This window comes from Rhamphochromis sp. 'chilingali' (genome assembly GCF_963969265.1).
Source record: "Rhamphochromis sp. 'chilingali' genome assembly, chromosome: 14".
NCBI lineage: Eukaryota > Metazoa > Chordata > Actinopteri > Cichliformes > Cichlidae > Rhamphochromis > Rhamphochromis sp. 'chilingali'.
The window spans coordinates 6,304,044-6,330,919 of NC_137941.1; the positions used below are offsets into that span (position 1 = coordinate 6,304,044).

The 26,876-nt window shown below is 41.8% G+C and overlaps 1 protein-coding gene across 23 annotated transcripts in view; it reads right to left on the minus strand.

The window, feature by feature from the left end:
• tns1b (tensin 1b) overlaps positions 1–26,876 on the minus strand; it is a 195,444-nt gene that overhangs the window by 18,898 nt on the left and 149,670 nt on the right. For 9 of the 23 annotated variants that reach the window (XM_080904045.1, XM_080904032.1, XM_080904047.1 and 6 more), the window contains 6 exons: positions 26,383–26,646; positions 25,172–25,247; positions 20,510–20,639; positions 20,240–20,305; positions 19,347–19,472; positions 1,514–3,001 (listed from right to left, as the gene is read on the minus strand). In XM_080904045.1, coding sequence (XP_080760171.1) covers positions 1,514–3,001; positions 19,347–19,472; positions 20,240–20,305; positions 20,510–20,639; positions 25,172–25,247; positions 26,383–26,646 — 2,150 coding nt within the window. Of the gene's footprint in view, positions 1–1,513; positions 3,002–19,346; positions 19,477–20,237; positions 20,306–20,509; positions 20,640–25,171; positions 25,248–26,382; positions 26,647–26,876 lie in introns of all 23 variants that reach the window. The other 14 variants (XM_080904036.1, XM_080904037.1, XM_080904041.1 and 11 more) reach the window with 5 other exon arrangements.

A 26,876-nucleotide genomic window follows, 5' to 3' on the forward strand; every position in this document is an offset into this window, starting at 1 on the left:
TTCTACATTCAAATGGCAGCAGAATGAAGTATTGTTGATTCTGGAAAGCCTCATGTTCGCTATCTGAGGTCATGGCTATCGCACTTCGTCATGTTGACTTTGTTCAATTTCTTGCCATTCTGCAGGATGTCTCCCAAGCTTATCTAGGGATAGTCAACCTGCTGGACTGGAGAGAACCCTTCCTGTTTGAGCCTGAGTGACGGGGACTGATGATGTGACATGCAGGAAATGAGATAAGGGCTGAACAGTGTTTTCCAAGAGAGATGTGTATACAGTGCACAGATGATGGCATCAACTCTACTCATCACTACATTATTCTACATTTGCTGCCAATTATGAACTAAATGTACAGTGACGGTCATGTGAATGAGTTTCCATCAGACTCCTTGATGTCCTGTAAAAAACTAACTACAGCCCGCGATTAAGTAATATCTAGACCCACCTTTAGCAGCAATAGGTTTAAGTAATTATTCACTGTGTGAGTTCATTAGTCTCACACTTCATTGTGGAGGAATTTTGGCCTGCTTTAGTTCATTGACGTTTACAGGAATTCATTCTTGCACAGCCCTCTTAAGGTCTCACTTAAGGTTCAATCATGATTCCAAAGGTTCTGTGGGTGCAAAACAAGCCAAAGTCATCCGCCCTCTCCCACTGTGCTTCATAAATGGTATGAAGCTTTTGTTGGTTTTTGCTCGACATGCTGCCGTGCATCATGGCCAAACATCCGTCCAAAGGACATTGTGCTAGAAGTCTTGTTGTTTGTTTAGATGCAACTTTTGTAAAATCACGACATGCAGTGATGTTCTACCCCCTAATTTCCTATAGAAGCAGTAAGGGGGCATTTATTTAGGACTGCAAAGTGTCCTGTAAAAACTTTTCACATGACTGTAACGGGGGGCTGTAGTAAGACAGTTTGGCCTAGTCAGTTCTGTGCCAGTCCTCATGGTAGAAATTTGGACAATTTTGTAGAAAGAGACAATGTCAGCTGCTGAACTCTTTAGTAAAACAGTCTCTACATTTTAGAAACGGTATCTGTCAGCTGTATATAAAACACTAGTTAAAGAGCTTAATGACACATAGTAGAAAATAAAGTAACGCTTTTTAGACAGAAAGCTCATCTTATTTTTTACTTTCAAAGACATCAACAGTTTGCTAAATTGGAAGTATTGGAGTATAAACTTCCACAGACTGTGCCACTTCAAGCAATTTAGTTTTTGTTGAATGTCATATCAAATTGACTACTTCGTGGTTATCGTGGCTGAACAAAAATAGAAAGTAAGTATTATTGACACACATAGTTGAATGTACTGTAGGTCAAGTTCAGTGCCCATACATCAATCTGTAGTAAAAATGGATTTTAACGGGGGTTTTTTTTAACATGCCAGAAAGAATACAGAAAGCTGTCAGATCATATACAGCAAATACCTTTGAAGATACAACCTGCAGCATTATCATAAGTTTTAAAATCTATACATATATAAGGGTCAGCATAAAATAAACTGTGTGATCTTACCAGCCACTCTTTGGGCCACCAGACCTTCAATGTTAAAGACCTCATCAGGCTCACTGTCTCTTGGCTGGGGTGATGCTGAAGATGCACTAGGGCTTTTCTGGGGTTCAGAGGCCTCTGCAGACTGGGGCAGCGTTGTTGGTGGGTAAGTGCTGACTGTCTTGATCTGGCAACTTACAGTGGGGGAGGCTTGTGAGGAAGTACTTGTTGAAGCTGTTCCAGAGGTGTAACTCGGAGATCGTTGGACAGGTGCAGGTTCTGATGTACTAGGCTTCACAGGCGGTGATGAGTGGCTGGACATGGGGCCTGAAAAATGGGTGTGAATGGTGGAATCAGGCAGGTAGGAGGGCCTGGTTTGGTTCTGAGAAAAGGATGGCTGTGTGGTCACTACAGCAGAGTTTTCGCGCAATGGAGCACTTTGGGACTTTGTCACCAGCGAACGGCCTGGCTCCAGGTCCAACATAAGGAGATTAAGAGTTTCAATTGATTGCTCAATCTCTTGTTGCGAAGCGCTGTGGCGATGAGGGAACTGTGGCAGGCTGTGGTGGCTAGGCATGGTTGCAACAGTGGGAGGCGGACTAAAAGTGAGGCCTTCAGTTACTGGCTCTTCTGGCACTCCGAACCGCTGCCAAACATTGAGACCACGCTGGACGGCATCCCTGCTACTAGTGGTGCGAGTGGGAGCTTGTGGCATTGACTTTAACTCTGCACCAAAAGACTGAGAGCGGTACAGACTGCCATTCTGAGTAGGCATGTAACTACCAGAGAATGGGGTAGAATCACTGTGGGGCAACGTGACAGACTTGCCAGATATGCCAAGCTGTGGTTGGACGGTTTCCAGAGGCTTTTCTGGGACGTTGCGCTCCAGATATGGCACGTGGTCCTGACCATTGATAATGGACTCAGACTGATAGTAGAGATCAGCTGGTGTAGCCCGCCCATCTGTGGAAGAGAACGTTCCAAGGCTGTCAACACTGTTGCCCTCTTGACTGGTAGGAAGCTCATCATCTAGAATGTCGGTCTCACGGTCAATGTTACCATGCCCATTAACATGGACCTGTGCGGGCACCAGGTGAAGCATCCCTCCAACAGCGGATGCCGGAGCTGATAGGAAGGCCTGTCTGTGCATGGGCCCCTCCAAGCCACTCAGTAGCTGCTCTAGCTCCTTTTTCTCTTGCGGACTGATAGACTGTTGGGCAGGTGGAGCGTGTTGATGGACCGAGGGTAACTCCTCACCCACAGGAATGTGTGTCTGGTTCACTGTGGAAGCCGGAGGGGCTGCTGTTGCTTCATCAGTTCGGTCGGTTTTGATAGAGGCAGTAGAGTTTCCTGAGTCGCTGCTCACAGACAAGGCATGGTCAACCGCAGGTAAAGCATGTTCAATAGCAGAGGGTGGAAGGCCGTTCGATGTGACTGCTCCGTCAACAGATTCTTTTTTGCGTACTTTGGCATAGAGGCTGCCATCCAGGGGTCCTTGGGTATGAATGACTTCTAAAAACAAAAGTATGAAAAAGCATCATTAGGATCACATTAAGCCAAATACAACTATTAAAGATGCCTACATTTTCCACAAACCTTAAATTTTTTGTTACCCAAGTATTTTTAGAGCCACAGCAATTTGCACATTTATTTCTGTAATTGTTAATCTTCAAAATATAAACACATGGGATTCATCAAGACATTAAGAAGAAGAAAAAAGTGTGAGGAACTATCAGAGATGCTGGATATCAAGAGGTTCTGTGGGTATAGCCAAAGCAGCTGCAGTAAAATTAAACACTGGCTCGTGTCCACCTATTCTACCAGCTTCAGGAAATGAGCCGGGTCTGTGGCATGCGCTGTGGAAAAAACGATGAAATCACGAGGGTCTGCCTTGCACTTTCTCAAGCCAATTGCATTAAATGTGTCACCTGAGAAACGCTGGTATATCAGCAGATGAACTGGTGGTTAACTTGTTTTTTTATGATCCCCAAAACCGCAAACATGATGGTCTCATATAAAATAAATAGATCTCTATACACGGCAGATGTAACCTGCTGAGTTGTTTCTGCATAAGCCAAGATTGAAGTGCCGCTGCAAACAAGCACAAACACGTGCAAACACACACACTGACACATTATATTGTAGATCCAAACTCAGCCACAAGTCTAATGAAGAGGAAGTAGGGTGCCCTAAACAGAAAATTTTAGTCATCACTGGAAAAATCTGCCTCACTGAGTAAGGAAGTCCTGCAGGCTTTTTCTGGCCTATGCAACTGAAAGCAAAACAACAAAAAAAAGGCTGAAAACACGTGTGTATTTATACACATGAGCTTACATGCTCGCTTTTTCCCCTCTCTCATCCAGCCAACTCAGTAGCCCAATGCCAACTGAATTAGCAACATTTTCATGTGATCCGTAACAGGAATCCAATCTTCAAGAATGTAATGCCAACAAAAATCATGACCGACATCCTGTAACACCATTTACCGACAGCTAAACACGCTTCAGGAGAGTAAAGAGGAAAAACGGTACCTTCTCAAACAATTCCTCTTCCACTGTCTATGAAAGTTCCTCACTCATAACGCATGAATAGGCACGCCCTGATAACAAAATCAGATTTTACAGCTGGAAAAGAAGCTGCACAAAGACGCTGTCTGTATCTCGGTACCTTATAGAGATCTCCATCTCAGCTTTAGTGAATACGGGGCTCTGTAATGGAGCTCAGTGGGTGTACACAAGCCAAGTACTGCAAGGTCTCCTTGACTGGCCAGAGGCAACTTGCCAAGGGAATGGCACACTGTCAGGGTGCTGGTGGAAACAAATCTGGTGGCTCCTGGTCACAAAAACATCGGTTTTCTACTACTGAGCCGCTAACGAGTTCGGTAGATTTTTGGGGCACATGCAGAGAGAAAGACGTTATGGTAACCACTGTTATAGTGTTTCCGATATGGCCCGCTGCAGATTTACAGCATTTGGAGGCTTATATTTGATGTATACAGTAGCAGCAGTTAAGTCAACTCACTGTATCAATACTCAAGGCTGTTGCCATAGTTACTACACACAGTACATACCAATTAGAATAAGTGATTAGACTCCTGGTAGTTGTTATTCTGTATTATACCCCTAAGTCTCTACTGAAAAGTTCACTTGTAAAACAGGACACTCCAAATCAAGTCATCATGACACATTTATGTAGCCCATGAAACTACTTGGGTATCAAGTGGGTATCAACCTATTTCCACTGACATGAGCGCACACACACATACACACGTGTGTGTGTGTGTGTGTGTGTGTGTGTGTGTGTGTGTGTGTGTGTGTGTGTGTGTGTGTGTGTATATATATATATATATATATATATATATATATATATATATATATATATATATATATATACACACATACACACACACACACACACACACACACACACACACTTTTAATGCAACAGTCATGCCGATAAACATAGACATAAGTCATGAAAGAAGAGCCCTCCTCACTTTCTCCATTTCAGTGCCTTTATAATCACCTGCCCAGTAGCCAAATGTGACGCCAGCACAGCTAATTTGACATCCTCCCTGCCTCAGCTACACCACTTTAACAAGCTAACTCAAAGTTAAGTCACAGCCTTGTCAAAGGAAACGGCGGAAAGACCTTAGCAGGAGGTGGTTCCCCTACCTGTGTGAGCAGAGGATGAGAGTACAGTCCCAAACTAAGCTGGGAAAAGCCCTGCAGAGTTGCCCCCGGGGTGGGACATGAAGGATTACAGCAGGAGTTGGGGGAGTTGGTTTTGGCTACTGTTCCTGCTCCTCCTCTCTCTCCTGAATACCTCGCTGTCTGCATGGAGAGCGACTGCTGCTGTTGCTGGCTGCTCGGTGGCGCGCACTAGTCTAAAGGTTGCCTCTGCTATGTGTGCGCATGTGGGAGGTCTATCACAACAGGCTGGCTGACGGTTTATGTGAGAGGTGGAGGGTAAGGGGCCACTGAATTCCACTGTATAGCGTTTGATCAAATGACATCAGTCCCTTTAGGTTCTCTCTGAAATGTATGGCTTGTTATGAGTTATGGACATTTATATTCTAATACATAATATATTCCATGCCAGTTAATGTTATAAATAGAAGAGACAAGCTGAATAACATATTCAAACATCCAGTAATATACGTAGAAATAAGCCATATTCATGCACACACAGATGCACATCCCTCAGTCCATCAGTGTTGAAAACACTCGTGTAATGGAAAGAGCTACATCGTCCAACAGTCATTTAACAAGCACTCTCAAAGCTAGGAAGCAGGGAGCAAACTCCACCCTGGTGCAGGCAGATGGAGAAAACAGAAAAGCGTAGTGGGTAAAAACAAAAAAACCCAGAAGAGCAAATGCTGATCTGATTTATGCAGTTACTGTCCAGCTAAAACAACAGATAAAGAGTGACGCAGATGAGTCACAGTAGCTGTTTGTTATATCTTCTAACCCCAACATGGGAAAAGTGTGTGGTGCATATCACCTAGCCATTTGTATTTATTAGCATACTGGACAACCACTTTATTATTCCACAGCATAATCTAGAATAATGGACAAAAACCACATGTGTCACTCTGACTGAAAATAAAAACGTTATATATCCACATTTTAGGGCTATTCAGTGGAAGTTGGACTACTTTGAGTGGCAGATTGTCACCAGTTCCCATTTTCCTTCCTCATATCCTTCCTTCTGGTCTGTTCTTTGAGTAATGTTGATGATTGTACTGATTGCAATGACTCCAGCTGTTCCACTGTCACATCCAGTAAAAGCCCAGCATAGTCATCCCTCGGCTTGTGTCTTCACTTTAGACACGACATGACTGATCGGCAGGATTTGTACTACAGGAAATCTAATCTGTCACTTTACACTTGTGAGACTTTTCTTAGCGGAGCAGGACTATTTATGTTGAGGCTGCTTCTGTGTGTGCTGCTATGTCTGCTGTTTTCTTTTGGTTGAAATGAACCAATGGGAGCCTCTACAAATAACCTTTGACAGGGCTCCTTCATTTGCTAAGAAAGGGCATGTGTACGTATGACGCTCCACACTGTGTGTGTCCACGCTGGTGTGTTTTTATATAATCCCTAGGAGGTAAATACTTGCTCAGTGATCCCGAACACAGTACTTGGAGGAGAATATCTGCAATCCAGACCTCGTAGCTTTAACTAATTATAACGCAGCAGGAGAGACTGGACCAAGTGTTACCAGTGTGGAATGACCAATTAGTCTACACCCGCTCCATTAGTGACGAGACTGAGTGTGACAAACCCTTTATCATGTAATGCTTTAGGAAAAAGCAGGAGGCCAGCAACCAGACCAAACACAACAAAAACACCATCACCAAGAGATACAGTAGAGTCTACGATGTATAGTACTGTGCAAATGTCCTAGGCCTGTCCTCTTTTCTTCATGTTTTGCTTCTAAGAAGCTAGACATTCTTGTCATTTTTTAATGATCTTAATAGTAGTAGTAATACTAATAGTTGTCCAGGATTTTGGATGATCTTTCAAAGTTTTTCTTTGGACATTGTTCCCAATCTTGAGTATATGAAAAATGCTGAAAAGATAACACAGTTTGACGAGTATAAAATTGTATGTTTGCGCCAACAAGGTAATTCAGAAAGAGACAAAATTGTAGCACATCTCGGGATGATGTGCAGTGTGTGTGTGTAAGAAATCTAAAGCAGATGAACAATATCTGAAAATTGTGTTTCTAAGAAATAGGCTGATCCAATGAAGCCTCATCAGAAGTGGTCTCAGTGGCTGTGAAGAAGTCATTCTTAAAGAAGGGAAATGGGAAGAAAACGGCTTGGCAACAGTTTCATCTTTCAGAATGACAATGATTCCAAACACATTGCCAATGCAGTAAAAGCATTCCTAGATAGGAAGGCACACAGCGAAACACTATCAGTTATGGACTGGCCTCCCCAGAGCCCGAACCTCAAAATTATTGAAGCAGTTTGGGATCAAAAGATGGCCAACATCAAAAAAAGAGCTCTAAATGTCCTTCAAGAAGCCTCAAGAAGAATTCCTGAAGACTACTCAAAGAAAATACAAGAAAGCTGTCTAAGAGAGTTCAGGTTGTCTTGAAGAATTGACTTTCACCCCCGTTAGACCTGTACAAAATCTGTTTTTGCCTTAGATACAGTATTCCCATGTATGTTTGCACATTTCAGTACATTGCTTTATCTTTTTCTCCACTTTCTTCTGATAAGTATGTAGCTCAATATTTTTTACAGTACCATATAAAAACAGATAAATGGATAAAAGAAACTGAGAAGACTTGTAGCTAGAAAATGGTGTCAGATATTTTGAGGTTCTGTGGGCCAGATGGTGCAACTGTGTGACCTCCTAATCTCTGAACTCTGAGCTATGACCTTTGTGGCAATTGACCCTCCCTCTTACAGCATGTTTCTCCTCAAGCTTACAAGTATAAACATACATGTGGCCGTCTTGAGAGGAAAAAAATGTGTGTGTGTGTGTGTGTGTGTGTGTGTGTGTGTGTGTGTGTGTGTGTGTGTGTGTGTGTGTGTGTGTGTGTACACTGCTGCCTAAACCAGACAGGATGGGGTAGTCCATGTTTTCTGACCCTAAAGGTTGCACTAATAAAAAGCAATGACAAAACGATTTGACAATATATTAGTATAGCCTGGTGCCATTTTTGGTCAAAGTTAATGGCTTAACTATTGATTTGGCAACAAAGTCTACTTTTACTGTATGACTGGGCTCAAGGACAGATTAAAGTAATACATCGGTCTCATAAATGATCTACACTCAAGAGGATTTTAGATGTCCTAGGGTGGATTAATTGGACTTGTGAAGACTAAAAAGAGTCAGTACAAGTTAATAAAGCTGACCTGGGACAAAAACAAAACAGCATAGTGCTTGTCATGGTAGAAGAGTTGTTGTTGTTGTTATTATTATTATTATGAAGAGATTGGATGCACATGTAAGCACAGTTTGGCTAATACCAACACTCACAGTTGCCAGTCAAATGTAAGTGCAGGAACTTGTTCTTGCTAAATGAACACTTGCCTTGCAGCTCATTAAATATACATTAAAGATCACTGTGAATCAATCTGCGTAAGTGCAGATTCTCTGAGTTGGGGAAACAAAGAGCACGGTAATGGATGGTCTTCTCGAGTAGTCAGAAAAAAACCTATCGATGACTTCAGACTGGCAAACACTGTCCTGATTACAGGTACTAATGTTTGTATTCCAAAAATAAACTTCAAAGATAAACATAAAGTACATTAGCATCAAAACATATTCATCTTATCTAACCCTATCCAGGTGTGCGGTAACCTGTAGCCAATGTTGGTCACACAGAGTAACTATATTTAGCACAAATACTACTAAAAACAAACCCAAAGGCACAGCCATAACCTACGCACGCCACAAGCTATAAATCAGCCCAACAGCTCATCCTCGCAGAGCATTATGTTTCATCCTGGATGAGGCTGTGTCTCAGGAAAAGTCATCAACGGTCGTTAGCAGTAGGGCTGCAAAAGGAAAAATCTTGAGGGCCAAATGAGGAGAGCGTCTGATGAGCTGGCTGCAGCTATCTTACTCCAGAGGTGAAGAGAAGCTTTGATGAGCTAACTCTTCATACCCATGGTCTGGACTTACTACAAAGACAGAACCGCAATATTTGCCTTAAAGCCTTGATAGTTTATGCAGATCTTCCTCAAAGCGTCTCCTGTAGGCTCTTGTTTTAGTCAACATCCTCATAAATTCTTCAGACAGAGACCGGTCTTGCTCCTAACTGATACTTCCTGCTATTAGAGCTGAGTCAATATGATTTTACATTGGGTTAAACTCAAGTACGTTCAGCCCAAAAAACAAACAAACCTCAGTTTATTGTGATAGTGACAGTGTCCCAAGTGACTGCTGTTGCTCTTTACTTTTTAAGACATGAGGCAAGAAGAGAAAAAGCAGGGCACCTACATTAAAAAAAAAATTACCATAAAATTATGACCTTTTTTATTTTGGTGGTATTTCTTTAGCATACTACCCAGCAAAAATACCAGTTTTCAATTTTTTCACTGATTTTGATTTACAAATAACCCTGTAATTAGAATAGAACTTTATTGTCATTGCACATGCACAGGTACAGGGCAACGAAATGCAGTTTGCATCCATCCAGAAGTGCTTTAGTGATATAGATATATTACAATATATATTAGCAATAATATAGATATGTAAGTATATTACAGAAATGGGTCTATTATGGTATGTTATAAGTATTCTATAACTTTATGTATGTACAGGCTGTAGTACATACAGCCTGTACATACAGCCTAATTACAATCATAACAATCATAATCCATTATTTTGGCCTCCACGTTGTGTCACTAGCCACTTCTTTGGATCTATCCAGGATGGCAGAAGTAGTTACCGCTATTCCACATGCTTTTCAGAGGCGCCTCCAGAATTTTTGGCCAAAATTATCTCGGTGGGACAACAGGAAATTGTGAGGGACGTACAAATTGTATATGCAGGAATAAATAATAAGTTCATGTTTCAACTCATTATATGGTGTCCTCCTCTGTTTTGTGCTCATGTTTATTAAAATTATTACCAACATAGGGCAGTCTTGTAAAGTTCCCCCCACCCCCGGTGGTGCCCCGATGCCATTCCTATCCGTGCCAGTCGGCAACCTACACAACCATTCTTTAGTGCAGCAGCAACAAAGCCACAGTCCCTCACTGGCTCCTTCCCTCTCTGGCTTTGTTTTGGTAAAAACTCATAAATCTGAGCTACTGCTATCAGGGACTGAATCTAGACAGTGATTGTGCCAAGATCTGCCCCTCAGGAATCCTAAACTATTGATAGCACTCAGATGAGAAGAGTGGAAGTTCCTTGATGTTAATATAACACTTTTTCCCCCTGGTAAAGTGAAAAATATTGTGTTCTGACAAAGACCAGGAAAAGTCAGTGAGTAGACTTGTCTTTAGGCATCAAATCATAAGGCAGAGGAGAGGCCAATTATTCCCAGTGGAACTGAAATGAAAGTGAGATCTCCTGTGCTTTTACACCTCTGTGGCTCAAAAGAAGAGAAAAGCATGACCCACAGGAGAGTGTGCCAGGCATTTTGTGCTGCTCCGCCTATTTTCTCCTGAACTGGATTAAAAGAAAGGTTTGCTTTGAGATGAACATAGAACCATTGTGAGTTTGCAGCAGGTATTCCATCACCTACAGTGGGGCAAAAAAGTATTTAGTCAGCCACCGATTGTGCAAGTTCCCCCACTTAAAATGATGACAGAGGTCAGTAATTTGCACCAGAGGTACACTTCAACTGTGAGAGACAGAATGTGAAAAAAAAATCCATGAATCCACATGGTAGGATTTGTAAAGAATTTATTTGTAAATCAGGGTGGAAAATAAGTATTTGGTCACCTCAAACAAGGGAAATCTCTGGCTCTCACAGACCTGTAACGTCTTCTGTAAGAAGCTTTTCTGTCCCCCACTCGTTACCTGTATGAATGGGCACCTGTTTGAACTCATCATCTGTATAAAAGACACCTGTCCACAGCCTCAAACAGTCAGACTCCAAACTCCGCCATGGCCAAGACCAAAGAGCTTTCGAAGGACACCAGGAAAAGTATTGTAGACCTGCACCAGACTGGGAAGAGTGAATCTACAATAGGCAAGCAGCTTGGTGTGAAAAAATCAACTGTGGGAGCAATCATCAGAAAATGGAAGACATACAAGACCACTTATAATCTCCCTCGATCTGGGGCTCCACGCAAGATCTCATCCCGTGGGGTCAAAATGATCATGAGAACGGTGAGCAAAGATCCCAGAACCACACGGGGGGACCTGGTGAATGACCTGCAGAGAGCTGGGACCAAAGTAACAAAGGTCACCATCAGTAACACACTACAACGGCAGGGAATCAAATCCCGCAGTGCCAGACGTGTTCCGCTGCTGAAGCCAGTGCATGTCCAGGCCCGTCTGAAGTTTGCCAGAGAGCACATGGATGATACAGCAGAGGATTGGGAGAATGTCATGTGGTCAGATGAAACCAAAGTAGAACTTTTTGGTATAAACTCAACTCGTCGTGTTTGGAGGAAGAAGAATACTGAGTTGCATCCCAAGAACACCATACCTACTGTGAAGCATGGGGGTGGAAACATCATGCTATGGGGCTGTTTTTCTGCCAAGGGGACAGGACGACTGATCCGTGTTAAGGACAGAATGAATGGGGCCATGTATCGTGAGATTTTGAGCCAAAACCTCCTTCCATCAGTGAGAACTTTGAAGATGAAACGAGGCTGGGTCTTCCAACATGACAATGATCCAAAACACACCGCCCGGGCAACAAAGGAGTGGCTCCGTAAGAAGCATTTGAAAGTCCTGGAGTGGCCTAGCCAGTCTCCAGACCTCAACCCCATAGAAAATCTGTGGCGGGAGTTGAAAGTCCGTGTTGCTCGGCGACAGCCCCAAAGCATCACTGCTCTCGAGAAGATCTGCATGGAGGAATGGACCAAAATACCAGCTACTGTGTGTGCAAACCTGGTAAAGACCTATAGTAAACGTTTGACCTCTGTTATTGCCAACAAAGGTTATGTTACAAAGTATTGAGTTGTATTTTTGTTATTGACCAAATACTTATTTTCCACCCTGATTTACGAATAAATTCTTTACAAATCCTACCATGTGGATTCATGGATTTTTTTTCCACATTCTGTCTCTCACAGTTGAAGTGTACCTCTGGTGCAAATTACTGACCTCTGTCATCATTTTAGGTGGGGGAACTTGCACAATCGGTGACTGACTAAATACTTTTTTGCCCCACTGTATGTCAGGTCTGGGCATTCGACGTTCATTGGGGAACGAGGGGAGTCTTCTAGACACGACATTAGCTATTTCAAATGTGACATCCACAAGATGTCCAAGATGAGAGTGTTACTGCGTGTCCACTTACAGTGCAAAGACCTCAACAGCAGATAAAAGACAGATACAAAGAGGGCCCTGTGAGAAGAGTCTATGGAAAGTGATCATGATTAATTATGTCATGAACCTTCAGTGGCACTTTTAGCCAGATCAGCTGTGTAAAGATGGAGATGGAGAGAGAACAGGAGTGTCCGGTCACAGCTGGACTAAATCTGTGTCCATACGGACTTAACAAACCAGTCATTCATTCCCACACATTATGGAAAACCAGCATCCACTCTCTCAGGATAGCCGTAGAGTACATAAACTGAGGTTTTCCTGTGGGGATTCAGCCTCTAAGTCAAGTGCACATAAAACATTCTAAAAATCTTAACTAAACCCTAAGCTCACGATGCTCTCTCTGTCACCTAGCAGATGTCCCTGTCCCCCTGTAGCCAGGGTCCAAACTGGGACACTTTACAACACAAGGCACTTGTTCTCTCTTTGTGTGCTGTGCAGTCTTAACTAGAGAGGCCTTTATTTTTCTGTCTTGGCTGTTACGCAATAGGAGCTGTGCAAAGTTTGGAGTCAAAGCAGCCTAATCCGCCCAAAGCCTTGGACCAGACTGAGGGATTGATAGCATGGAAGCCTGTTGCCAACACAAAAGGCCAGAGATTTGACCTCTGCACAGTTTGACACTGTCTCTGTGCTTCGAATGAGATCACATTTTTTATGGAGAAGTTGGATTTATTTATTTATTTTGCATCAGGGAAACGGTCATTAAAGTGGCTAAAATGTGGCATAAGCAGATGTTCAGGCCAAGTGATATGAGAAGAGGTGGACAGCTGCTGTTGAGACCGATAGCATTTAGGGCACTTTACAAAGACGTGTACACATTAGTCTCATTTCCATTTAGTTATAATACAATTCATCTGGAAAAACCTGGCTTCCATAAGAACATCTGCAGGAAAGAAAACTTGGGAATCCATCCCGGTGGAAATATGGGCCACAATGTTAGAAAGTCTCTAGAGCTGCTGAAGGACCAAGGACCAGAACTGTTCAAGGATTAATAAAGGGGTAATTATTAAGATTTCAGCAATATCACGTGTGATTCCAAAGAATAAAAAAGCAAGAAAAATTGTGACGCTGATATTTGAGTTTTTGAATTAAAGGGACAATTGATCATTTTAGTGTGAATTATCCAGTTCTGCAGATATCTGTTTAAATATATGGTGTACTCTTAATGTGCAGTGGAACTAAACAGCAATTTCCGTCATCAAAGTGACAAGAAAAGAAATTTGTTTTAAGTTCATTTCTTAGCCACCAGAAAACATCCAGTTTGTCCAAAAAAATTCCACAGATTCACACAGAAACTACTTTTTTTCTGCTGACTACACCTGTCAACCTTTACACTTTGCGGGAGGAACCGTGTGCCAGCCTGTGACTGGAGGCTTTTTAGCCAGACATTAATGGTGTCCCCCTGTGCGGGGCAGTGCTGGTAGCTTGCTTTATGATTCTTTTTGTAGCTGGATGTACATGACATAAAGAAAAGTTTTTCTTTATGTCATGTACATTTCAAGGAACAATTCAGAACAAAATATTCTAGACGGATAAACGGCACTGTAGGATGAAGGGAGGGGGAAATTGTTCATTTGTTTTGGCGATGAAGTGTCCCTTTAATATTTAGGTATTTCTTTGAGCTGAGAGAAACTGAAAAAATAGATGTGACTGGAATTTGAAGTGTCCTTTTCTATTTTCTGATTTATCCACAAAACAAAAGAAGAAACTGCATTCTTTTAGAACAAGTAACGGCTGCATGTCAAAGTCTGGGCTAATTTATTGCTCACCTGGTCAACACACCATTTGAATCCCAGTCATCCGTATGAGCCCAAACATAGTCTCATAGCAGTGATATCATGCTGTTGCATCAACTTCCATTTCCACCAGACTTATGTAACTCTCCCAATCCCACCCCGCCCCAGTCTGTGGCTCACAAATACAGACTTAACTATAAAGCCCTCTCTATTGCTATAAGAAGTTACTAACAAATCGTCTGTGCCCACAGGGCAGGCACGATCCACCTCTGCTGGACTCCGAGCTGTTGGTCCGGGAACACACGTCTCTCCCTGTGACTAATGCGCATGGGATCAAGGAGGAAGCATTAACCTCCAGCAGAGAAAGTACAAAGCATACAGGGAAATGCTTATTTGGGCACTGGATAAAGTGCAACATTACAGCATCAGAAAAACACGCTTCTGCAGACAAATCAAGGACACTTGAGTCCTCTTGTTTCTAGAATTTGCTATAGTGTCTCAAAGCTTCCAGGCAAAACATGTAGTGTCACCCTTCATCTTGAGACATTATTGCACTCATACAGTTTTGCTGAGATGTGGGAACGCTACAATGTAACTGACCAGAGAAGAATGAGAAAATCTGTTTCAAGGATGCTCATCTCCCCCTCTTTTAAGTTCCATGATGATTTCTCCCAGTAGGAATCATTCATAAATTCCATAAATGGAGAGCCTAAAAACACACAACTTTCTGTTGTTGTGGAATAAAAGCATTTGTAAAAGATTAAACATCGAAACATAAGTTTCCTTGTGAAGCTGAAGAACTAAGAAACATTAACAAATAGGTCACATGGTCAAGTGTTTGGATAATATATAACCTGAGGGCAATAAGTATCGTCAGGAACTGTGAAAATCAAATCTGTGATTGCCTTCAAATTTCCACGTTACTCACATGTGAGCGACGTCAAACTGCTGAATTAGTGACAACGTTTCACTCCGGAGTCACCCGAAGAGCAAACTGCACACAGGTTCGCGGCTGAACTCTTCAACAGCTATCAACGCTTGAAAAAAGGCGTCACGGTGAAGGGAAATTGAAGAAGCACCGGACACAAATTCACTGTGTAACTCTTAGAAAGTCTCTCTGCTAAGCAGCAGCGTGCACAAACCCACACTGACATTCTCTGTCACTCCTCCTCCTGTGAATGTGTGCACAAAAGAGCTTCACAGTTGAGCTGAAGAGTCCTGCCCTTAACTCCTCCGACTCCTCAGAGGACACGGGGGGAGAGAGAAAGTGAAGACTAAAAGGGCCAAAGTTTGGACCAAATGACTGAACTGCGGCTCACAAGCCTAGCGGAATATATGCAAAACGTTTTTCTGAGGCAAACCCTAATCACACTGGAATCCCTCTATTCCAACAACTTTTCATCCAACACTTTACTTAATAAACTGTTTTTTTAACTGTCTCGTAAAAAAATATCTCTCTTCAGCCTCTGCAATTTTTTCTCTAGATACATCTCTCACGATTTCTTTTTCTCCTTATCAGTAATCTCTCCCTCCTTCTCTTTCCAGTTATTTCAGAAATATAGCAGGGTTGGCCAACTGAGGAGATGAGTACATAAGAGTAAACAAAAAAACCCAAAAAAAACACAACGTCCGTCACACCGCAAAGGACTCTCAGTACAAAAATAAATAAACAATACAATCCACCTTTCACTGAAGCTGAGAGTTCAGGCTGTGCTGCACATCGGCTCCTCACACAGATTCCTGAAGTAACGAGACCGTTGCAAAGAATTCAAGCAATGAGGAAAAAATCAAAAAAGTAAAGTATCAAGTCTCCCTGGGTTGGACAATACTCGTGATATGTTAGCCAGACAGCTAATGAATGAGTTAATGAATCATTGTGATGCAGCTAAAAAAAGTCACTTTTGACATGCCCTGCAATGCACCGTCTCTCAGTCTGATTTAGGTTGCGCTGTTTGACTTCTCTGACTATATTTTACCTAATCGTGAACACCAGGATACATCTGGAGACATTCACACAAACAAAGCTGTGGCTGAGAGCTCATGATGACCTGAATGAAGGGGTCAAAGTGTAAGATTAAAAGTTTTTCTCATCTTTTTCTTGGATCTTAGCGATGGCTGAGAATAGATCTGGTCTTCGCAGCTCTGCATGCACAGCAGCTCCACCCATCTGCTGTTAAAACCTTCTGTTTTGCAAGGAGCAGCCAATCGAAAGGAAGCTGGCTCAAAGGAATGTGTCGTGGAAAGGAGAGGAGTTTAAATGGCTTGCTGTAGAGCAAAGATAAACTGAGGGTGCATTTGAATTATTCAAAGCCACTTTAGCAGGTTCCAGGAATAAAATATGGGGCTGTAAATGAGAATAATTCAAGAAATATAACCAGGAGACTCAGAACTTATTCCACCATGACTGAAATTTGACTGGCTGATTTGCATGGGCTGAACCACTGAAAGAAGGCAAAATGTACCTTAGTTATTGACATGCATGCTGTCCAAACTCATCATCCGATGAGAGACTGCCTTTCTAATATTTGACCATACTTTTTTTACTAGGCTATGAAGCAACACAAACTGTGTCCTGTCCAAACTCTCATTTACCACACACCTCTATAACACTGCATAACTAAGGGAATAAATAACGAAAGAAGGAAAAACTGAAGTCACAGTGCTGTAGGCTAGCACAGGAATTTGCATGGGAGTAATACCACAGATGACCGTTGACTTTATTACAAAATATTAGAGGTCTACAGGTAATACTACTCATGTCTAAATCGGGCTTTTGAGTGCATGTAATGTTATAGTTGTGTATAGTCAGTTGTGTAAGTGTTGTTTTGGATGTTGCTTGTTCTGCTGATGCAAGGTGCAGGCATGACAAGAATCCCTGAGCTAAAACTAACCCACAGCAGCTGAAACTGTTTTTATGCAATAAACATAATAAAAGTCAACATCAATCTTTGGAAACTAACAGCCACAGAGACACCACTTACCCAAAGTTGATCCCAGCAAAACATCAGCCCTATAATTTGAAGCTTTATGTAGTGCCCTAATAAGCTAAGGGTTCATGCAAGTAGCCTTGTGCTTTCCCAGCAGTGATCCCGACAGCGTGCAAACCCAACAACAACTCTTTTTCTTTCTAAGACTCGTGGAGATGTAAATCCAGAGCTATTTTTCCCTTCGGCTCTAAAAGTCACTCTTTCAAAGGAGTTAATTGCCTTTTCAGCACCAACAAGTGTGAAGCCAAAAAACAGTGGAAACACTTTGATTTATTGGAAACACTTTTTCCTATCTAGTCTGCGAATTATTTTTTTTCTTTAAAAGCTATTTTCACACTGAGCTCATTTGAAACCGTGCATCAGTCTGACGGTGCTGGCCGAGTAGTCACAGCACAAAAGGCTATTAAGGGATCACCTTTGAAGTCTTATCGACTACTTCAAACTCGAGTGGCTAAAAAAACAACGTGTGGGTGTGTGTGTGTTCCACATGTGCAGATGCTTACTTATATCATGCGCGCGAGTCTGTGATCTCATTAAATTCTAATTCAGATTTGACCACAGTATCATCATCAGATGACAGAAGGCAAGATGAGACAGACGGCTTGGACCGGACTGGTCTGGACACACAGATAATTTACACACACACCTTCACTGAAACAGAGTGAGCGGAGACTTACACCTGTTCTATTTTAGTAGGGCCTATTTCAAGCTGCCGCCAAGTGTTGGGTAGACACTTTATGAGCAGTGATAGAAGGAAGCCAATTGACCTCTGACCTTTAACTATTTGGGCAGCTAATAAAAAAAATGCTGGAATGTTGTATAACATGTTAGTTAAAAGAAAAAGATCTTTTTTTTTTTAGGATTTTTTAAATATATATGGTAATTTTGAATTTGATTCCAGCAACATGTTTCTTCTTTTAACCACACTAAGTTAGAGTTTTAGAACTGTGGAGACCATATGCTGTAGTTGCAACAGCCAAATGCTCTGCTATTATTGCTCAAGATTGGATTGTGGCTGTTCAGCAGTCCAGGACCTGCTTTTGTTACACACCACATGGACAGAAGTTCTGGCCCGCCTACACAGTACACCTACAGGAGCTGCCACGAAGCTCCCGGAAACAGTTTTTATGCTGATATTAATGAAAGAGAAGATTTTGAACTACTAACCTACATTCTGAGTCAGCAGAATGTTGGTGACTTTTATACACGATGATGTTCCTCGGCATGTGGCGACTCCACTCTATACCTTTACATGGTCTTCCGCTTCCTGGTTAAGTTGCTATGTCTCTTAAACACTTCCACATTGGAATAATATTGCTTACAGCTGAGCCCTGCTATTTAAAACATGCAGAAAGTGATTTGGTATTGTCTTGCTGAAGTATGCAAGGGCTTCTTTGAAAAAGACACCACATGCATGGAAGCATATGTTGCTCCACATCGTTCTGCTTTAACTGGGACCCCAACAGATAACAAGCTGGATGGTTCCTCCTCTCTTTGAAGGACTTGGCGTTCTTGGGGTTTTTTGTTGTTTGTTAAATCCGAGACAAACCCATCTAACGTACGGTGCTGTTTCTAAGGGCGTAACATTGCTTCCTTTTTTGGGTGGCATAGAAAGCAGCACTTTGGTCACAGAGTGACCACGGCTCCCTCAAAAGGAAGCTTCTGTCCATGCCTGTGGCTGAACCAAGGAATGTCTCACACTGTGCTCTGGAAAGCGGTTGAGTTCGGTCCCAAGGGGCCCTCGGTTTCTCTGTGGTGATAATTTCACCACAAATGAATTCAGCGGTAGCGATGCCTCTCCTTCCTTTCAAAATACAATCCAACATTTACATTTACAACCTAAAAACTTGGTAATGCAATTTTGGGGTTATTTTTGGTATTTGTAGGGCAAAGTTTTGTAGGGCAAAATATCTGAATGGGAAAGATCTGAATGTGTCCTCTGTATCTGTATGGTGGGTTCGGCACATGATTTAGTCCATGACTTCAATAATCCACACAGTTAAAAATAAATTAGAAAATTGTGTAAGAAAATTATTCCATAAATCTCACATGAAATCAGACTGAGAACTATCATATGGCACATCTTTAAAGAGTCAGTGGATCTGATGCATTGTAACACCTGAATTCTACACGGTAAAGTTTGAAGGATAAGCATTCCTACCATTTTCACCTTCTGTGGTGTCCTCGCAGTTCTGATTGAAGTTTTCGTAGGAGTCCCAGCGGATCAGGGGATCTTGAGTGTTGTAGTCGACTGAGACACTCGGCCCGTTCTCCAGGTGGTCCACACCTTGACCAGAAGTACAAAGAGGCAGAGCAGAAAATGTGAATGTCTTTACATCCGGAAAAGGGAAAAGCTATTTTTATCAGAATCAAGGAAAAAAAATTGAGATTCAGAATTCATATTGAGATAATTGTTTTCCCTATTCGATTACATTCAAGACCCTGCGCTAAACTGACACGTTTTCTTTTTTTTATTTTCTTTAAACCTGGCTGGATTCTTTTGCTGCATGCTATCATCCTGTCTCACTTTTCTACCTGAAACCATAAACTACACATGGAAGATGGACTGGTCTGGTGGTTGCTCTTTGGTGAGCCTGTTTCTGCTGGAGGTTTCTTCCTGTTACCAGGGATTTGTTTTCTTCCCACTGTCACCAAGTTACTGTTCCTCAAGGATCATCATGTTGTTGGAGTTTTCTCTCTAACACTGAAGGATCTGCATCTTGAGGCAAGGTGACAGTTATTGTAAATTAAAACAATATAAGTAAAACTCTGCTGAGCTGAGCTGTACTAACAACAGTCTGGCAACCTGTCCGAATTGTACCCCACGTTGCACCCTTTGACAGGTGGAATAGGCACCAGCCCCAACGCAACCCAGAATTAGATAAGCACTAGAAGAGAGATGGATGGTTCCATTTACAGTTCAGTGGAGTCACTGTTGTATGGGGCGTATGAGAGTGAGCTAATTTTCTCAGTCATGCCAATTATGTATAAGAGTGTAGTATGGTTATGGAAAATGCTTAGTATGGCCATAAGACCCAACACATTGATCCTTACCATGTATTTTCTCTGGTCCAAAGGAGAAAATAAACTCCACTTTTCCATATTCTGGAAATCTATCATCTGCAAAGAAAAAAAGAAAAAAATAAATAGAGAGAGTTTTCTCTTTATATCTAAAGATGCATATATTGTTACACTAGAAAACACATGCAGTTTTTAAAGATTATACGCCCATTCAGATGTTCAGGTTTTACTTACTAATAGGTATAAGTTCATTGTTTGCAGGAGCATTATAATAGTAGTATTTCAGAGTTGCAAGTCTTTTACCTTTGAATGTGTCATCTAGCTCATCTTTCCCAAAGACAATCCCCAGGTCGTGAACAGCGCAGGTGTGGAATTGTACCCGGAAGATCACGTCTCGGCATGGGCTGCGGTAGCGTTTGTGGTAGCACTTAAGCTGCAGGGCGATTAAAAAAGAAAAAAGGCTAATTTGCAAGTGCATAAATCTCTTTTAGCAGATCACCACTCGGTGTCATACCAAACAAGCAAAAGTAATGCTTCTTTATTAATAATTTATAATAAAATAATATTTTTATAATATATAAAAATACTGTTTCACAGGATTCAATTCACAGGATTTTAACTGAGTGCAAGCAAAGAGACACAGCAGCCTGATTCCCTGCTGGCTCAGGTTTACTCTGTTTTTTTTGTAGCTCTATGTTTATTTTATTTTAGTTTTTTATCTGTTTCCCTTGTAATGGAAGGACCATCCACAAACATTATTATCCAAACTGGTTTTCCAAATACAGCAGCTTTAAGAGTAATGTTAAAACCACACTGAGGAAAATCGGCTCTCTCCCTCCTGCTGTTTCCTGACTGGCAGCCTTTTTTTTTTTTTTAAAACAAGGCCTCATTTTTACATTCACTGAAAGAAACCAAAGAACTGTAATCATTCCTTACTGTGGATGTAAAGAATAATAAAACTGACAAACAGATTATTGCATATAGACAAAGAAATTAAAAAGAATTCAGCTGCAGCTAAAATTAACGATTTTTGCTAAAGGACTGACTGACTCGACTTTCTGACTGTGGGGTTAACCATAAAACCAAAACGTTTAGGACTGAGGAATAAAAGTAAAATATCCTCTGGTTTTGTGCAGCTTTTTGGGATATCGTAAAGGTCCTGCTGAGTGGTCCATTACCGCTGCTGAGTCAAGTTTAATTACAAAATATTATTCTGCTAATTTTATGCTAACATGCCTTCAGGGCTCGACCAATTTTCATATTTAGGTAGAGGCTTTAAACATCCCAAAATTGTTCTTCCCTCATTTGTGAAAAGGTTATTTTTAATTTGCTATTTCCCAAAATGTCAAAGAGTTTGACATTTTGGGAAACTGGCTTATTTGCTTTCTTGCTGATAGTGAGAGAGGCAAAGGGATCAGCTAGTGCCAGGAGATGGTTAGCTTAGCCTAGCATAAAAACAGGGAGGGTTAGCTTAGTTCTTTCTGAGGGTTAAAAAAGCCATATATAATAATCAATATTAAAACTCAAGAAATTTTTTATCATAATGACTGTATTTCTTCTTTCATGTGTATAAAAGGCTCATATTTGCACTGAAAAGTCTCTGTACACAGAGACTAGCAAACTTTTTCTACATTTAGTTTTGTTCCTGTACCCTCATGACACTCTGCAGACCTATGATTCTTTTCTCTTTCAGCAATTCTGTTATAGATTTGCTACTGTGCTTGAGATCATTGTCCTGTTGCATGACCCATTTTCAATCAACTTTTGGCTACCGGACAGATGGCCTCAGATTGCCACTGCAAAGTGTCCAGGTCCTGTGGTTACAAAACAAGCCAAATCATCACCCCTCCACCACCATGCTGACAGTATGAGGAATGTATGAGAGGTGTTGTGCAGACATGCTGAGTGGTCATATTGGCTGACGATCAGTTAATCAAATGTGCAGCTGGCTGTGTTATTTACCTTCTTAATTCAGATGGAAGCAGTGATATTAGTCCTGTTAAAATTTACTGTACATGTCAATGACCTTTAGCAGTGCCAAGAGGTGGATTTTGTTACACTAGGGCAGACACTTTTTTACTAATGCAGTTTATGTTAATGTAACCATCTGCTGCTCATTAAAGAGTGGCTTCCATCTTCTCCATTCTCCAAGAAAGCCACTAAAGATTTTCCCAAAATGTTGAAATGGCCTAACTTGTTATGGTCTTTTAGGTTTAAAGTTTCATTATAAACCCAAATGCAAACTTTAAAAAGATCATTAAAACAATTAACAAACCAATGCGAGGTTCTTCTCTGCAATTATCTTTAATCTGACCAATTAGATATACAAAACCATCACAGTTAAAAATGCAGGAGCACTCTGTGCTAATGTCTCCTCAGGCAGCAGTTCAAATTTTCCCTGTTATTTGAAAAATAACAAGCATCAGCAAGCAGTGTCTCAGCCTGACGGTGCATTCAGCAGAATCCATTAGTCTGTGTTAAATAAAGGATGAGATATGAGTTCAGCTTTGAAGGCCAAAACAGCCTCAGGTACAAACTAAGTGCTCACTTTCTAATTCTTCATGCTGACATTATGAGCCCCGAGAACATCCCATAGATACAGTGGGGCAAAAAAGTATTTAGTCAGCCACCGATTGTGCAAGTTCCCCCACCTAAAATGATGACACAGGTCAGTAATTTGCACCAGAGGTACACTTCAACTGTGAGAGACAGAATGTGAAAAAAAAATCCATGAATTCACATGGTAGGATTTGTAAAGAATTTATTCGTAAATTAGGGTGGAAAATAAGTATTTGGTCACCTCAAACAAGGAAAATCTCTGGCTCTCACAGACCTGTAACGTCTTCTGTAAGAAGCTTTTCTGTCCCCCACTCGTTACCTGTATGAATGGCACCTGTTTGAACTCATCATCTGTATAAAAGACACCTGTCCACAGCCTCAAACAGTCAGACTCCAAACTCCGCCATGGCCAAGACCAAAGAGCTTTCGAAGGACACCAGGAAAAGTATTGTAGACCTGCACCAGACTGGGAAGAGTGAATCTACAATAGGCAAGCAGCTTGGTGTGAAAAAATCAACTGTGGGAGCAATCATCAGAAAATGGAAGACATACAAGACCACTGATAATCTCCCTCGATCTGGGGCTCCACGCAAGATCTCATCCCGTGGGGTCAAAATGATCATGAGAACGGTGAGCAAAGATCCCAGAACCACACGGGGGGACCTGGTGAATGACCTGCAGAGAGCTGGGACCAAAGTAACAAAGGTCACCATCAGTAACACACTACAACGGCAGGGAATCAAATCCCGCAGTGCCAGACGTGTTCCGCTGCTGAAGCCAGTGCATGTCCAGGCCCGTCTGAAGTTTGCCAGAGAGCACATGGATGATACAGCAGAGGATTGGGAGAATGTCATGTGGTCAGATGAAACCAAAGTAGAACTTTTTGGTATAAACTCAACTCGTCGTGTTTGGAGGAAGAAGAATACTGAGTTGCATCCCAAGAACACCATACCTACTGTGAAGCATGGGGGTGGAAACATCATGCTACGGGGCTGTTTTTCTGCCAAGGGGACAGGACGACTGATCCGTGTTAAGGACAGAATGAATGGGGCCATGTATCGTGAGATTTTGAGCCAAAACCTCCTTCCATCAGTGAGAACTTTGAAGATGAAACGAGGCTGGGTCTTCCAACATGACAATGATCCAAAACACACCGCCCGGGCAACAAAGGAGTGGCTCCGTAAGAAGCATTTGAAAGTCCTGGAGTGGCCTAGCCAGTCTCCAGACCTCAACCCCATAGAAAATCTGTGGCGGGAGTTGAAAGTCCGTGTTGCTCGGCGACAGCCCCAAAACATCACTGCTCTCGAGAAGATCTGCATGGAGGAATGGACCAAAATACCAGCTACTGTGTGTGCAAACCTGGTAAAGACCTATAGTAAACGTTTGACCTCTGTTATTGCCAACAAAGGTTATGTTACAAAGTATTGAGTTGTATTTTTGTTATTGACCAAATACTTATTTTCCACCCTGATTTACGAATAAATTCTTTACAAATCCTACCATGTGGATTCATGGATTTTTTTTCACATTCTGTCTCTCACAGTTGAAGTATACCTCTGGTGCAAATTACTGACCTCTGTCATCATTTTAGGTGGGGGAACTTGCACAATCGGTGGCTGACTAAATACTTTTTTGCCCCACTGTAACATTATGGCTCAATTGACAGCAGAAGCAGAAACGTTGCTGATGTGTGGAGTTTTTCTATAGGCAAAAGAAAACCAGAGGCTCTCACAGGTGCTGCTAAACTGAGGATCTTACAGGAATGATTTCATAAAAATTCCCTGAATCTCCCTGAGAGAGTTGCAGGGATAGGTCTCACATGAGACTTTGTTTGAAATGATTATGTCCTGTTATAGCGATACCTCATGTATCCTTAAATGCTGTTTTAAAGGAAGTACACGGCCTTTTTCACGTCATAGTTTCCAGCAACATATTGTGTGCTAATGAGGGCCTATAAACCGAGGTATAGGACTCAGTCCAACTGTCTTTTCCCAAGTTTTTACAGCCCCATTTCATCTGTAAATGGCTACTATAAACTGCTGCAGCACATGCATTCAGTGCATTAAGCCAACGTTCAATTGGAAACACACACAGGATTCCCTCATTATTATTATCCAATAAAAAAATCTGAATATCCTGCATGTATTTTACCCTTATCATTTGGTATCCATATATTTTTCCCTTTTCCTCTGGCAGAGGTAAAACAATAAACATTCGGTGTTACTGGCTTCACACACTGAGCTTAGCCAGTGATAAAATGTTGAGATTCGGTTTCTTTGTTTTGCAGTTAAAATCCACGGAAGCCAAATGATTTAAATTTTACAAACAGCTGAAAGATTACTGAGGGTTTTTATCAGTCTATATTGTACAGCACTAGCTTCTGGGGTATGTCTCTGCTGTTCTTACCAGGATGTCCCCCTTCAAAAGGAGGCCAGGTTCAATGGTGATGCAGATGCTGGTCTGGCTGTCACCCTGGACATTACTGCAGAGAAATAAAAACACAACATGTCACATGACAGGCCCGCTTTTATCATTCTTGCTGTGGAAATCATGACAGCAAGTCCACTGCACCAGCTTTTGTTTCTGATGCTACTTCCCTGGATAAAACCATGTGCCAACAACAATCACCCTTTTTTTCCCACTTTAACAGTGGCCTTCACAGAGCGTAGCCCATGGTGTTTTGGGGTATTAGTGCCTGTCTGATTGTATTGTTGGGAAAGAAGGATCAAAGGGAGGAGAGTGCCAAAAGGGAGCATGTGAGAGAAAGTGAAGAGGAATGTGATTTCACCAAAGCTTTAAAGAGTATGGAAATGTGTCTGCACTGATTGTTTCACAGGAAATGTAGCGTCATTGTGCAACCATCACCAGGCTTTGTTGTTTTGAATAAGAAGAGCAGTAACAGTGAAAAGACCAAAGAGTTTAAAACTGAACTAAGAAATATTGGATCCAATGACCATTTCAGATGACGAGATCATTGAGTCAGAATATATATATTGATTAATCATAGTTGCTGTCGTTTTACAAGGTAATGTTATGGTTGTTATTCCTAAACAACCTTAATTCAATACTTTTGCTCAACCTTTGAATCAAAGTTGAAAGTCCTAAATAATAATATTTCCAAACAAGGTGTAAATGCAGAATGTGTGCCTGCCTCACCTCTCAGGTGAGGCAGGCACACATTCCTGCCTTTCCTCTCCCTGCCTTTTTCCTAACCTCCCCTCTTTCCAAAAACAACAACAGAGAGCCACAGAATCCTTTCTTTCCTGTCTGGCCCTGGGAACCAACAGGGTCCTGTGGCATGAAAACCCTGCAGGCGTCCACACAGATGCCTGTCTGCCTCTTTCATTGGTTCTCCAGTCACCAATAACATTAGACGTGATTACGGGATCTAAAGTGGGGAAACAAGAACCTACAGCTGGGGAGGCTAGCTAAATACAATAATGTGGGCCGAGTGAGAACTGGAGAGAGGGGTGCTGTGGGTGTATATCAGGGGGCAGGGGGGAGTAAGAGGAGAGGCAATAAAGGAAAATCAGCGTTTTTATTATTGAGCCATTACGAGCTCGCTATCCCTGGAATCTTGTAAAAGCAGTTGAGTGTGACTGCTTTTTAAGACTTACTAGATCCCAGATGTGTAGATGGGCTGCATGGCCTGGTAGATTTTGAGAAAAGGACGACAACCTGGGACATAAAAAATGCATTTAAGAAAGGGGCTCAAAGCTAAATTATGCGTGGTATATGTGTGTGTGTGTGAGAGAGAGAGATACTCGCCTCCCTTGGACTCAAAGTTGGGGATGCCGTGCATGATGACGTGATGGAGGAACAGCGGCTTGTTGTTGATCTTGATGTGTCCGGACAGCAAGCCGCTAAAGTACTCCACATACCTGAGTGAACAGAGGGAGAGAAGCAGCGGGGATTAAAGTGCCCAGTGTTTGACCACTAAAGGATGAACATGTAATCCAAGACACAAGCTTTCACTTTGACCTTTAGCTTGTCAGTCATGTCAAAGGAGCCAAAAAACTTCATGCATCAAATGGTTTAAAGTGGCACTAATCACAAACTATATTTACTGAGACAGATCCAAAGACAACTGCCACCCAACTCTGCATGTTCA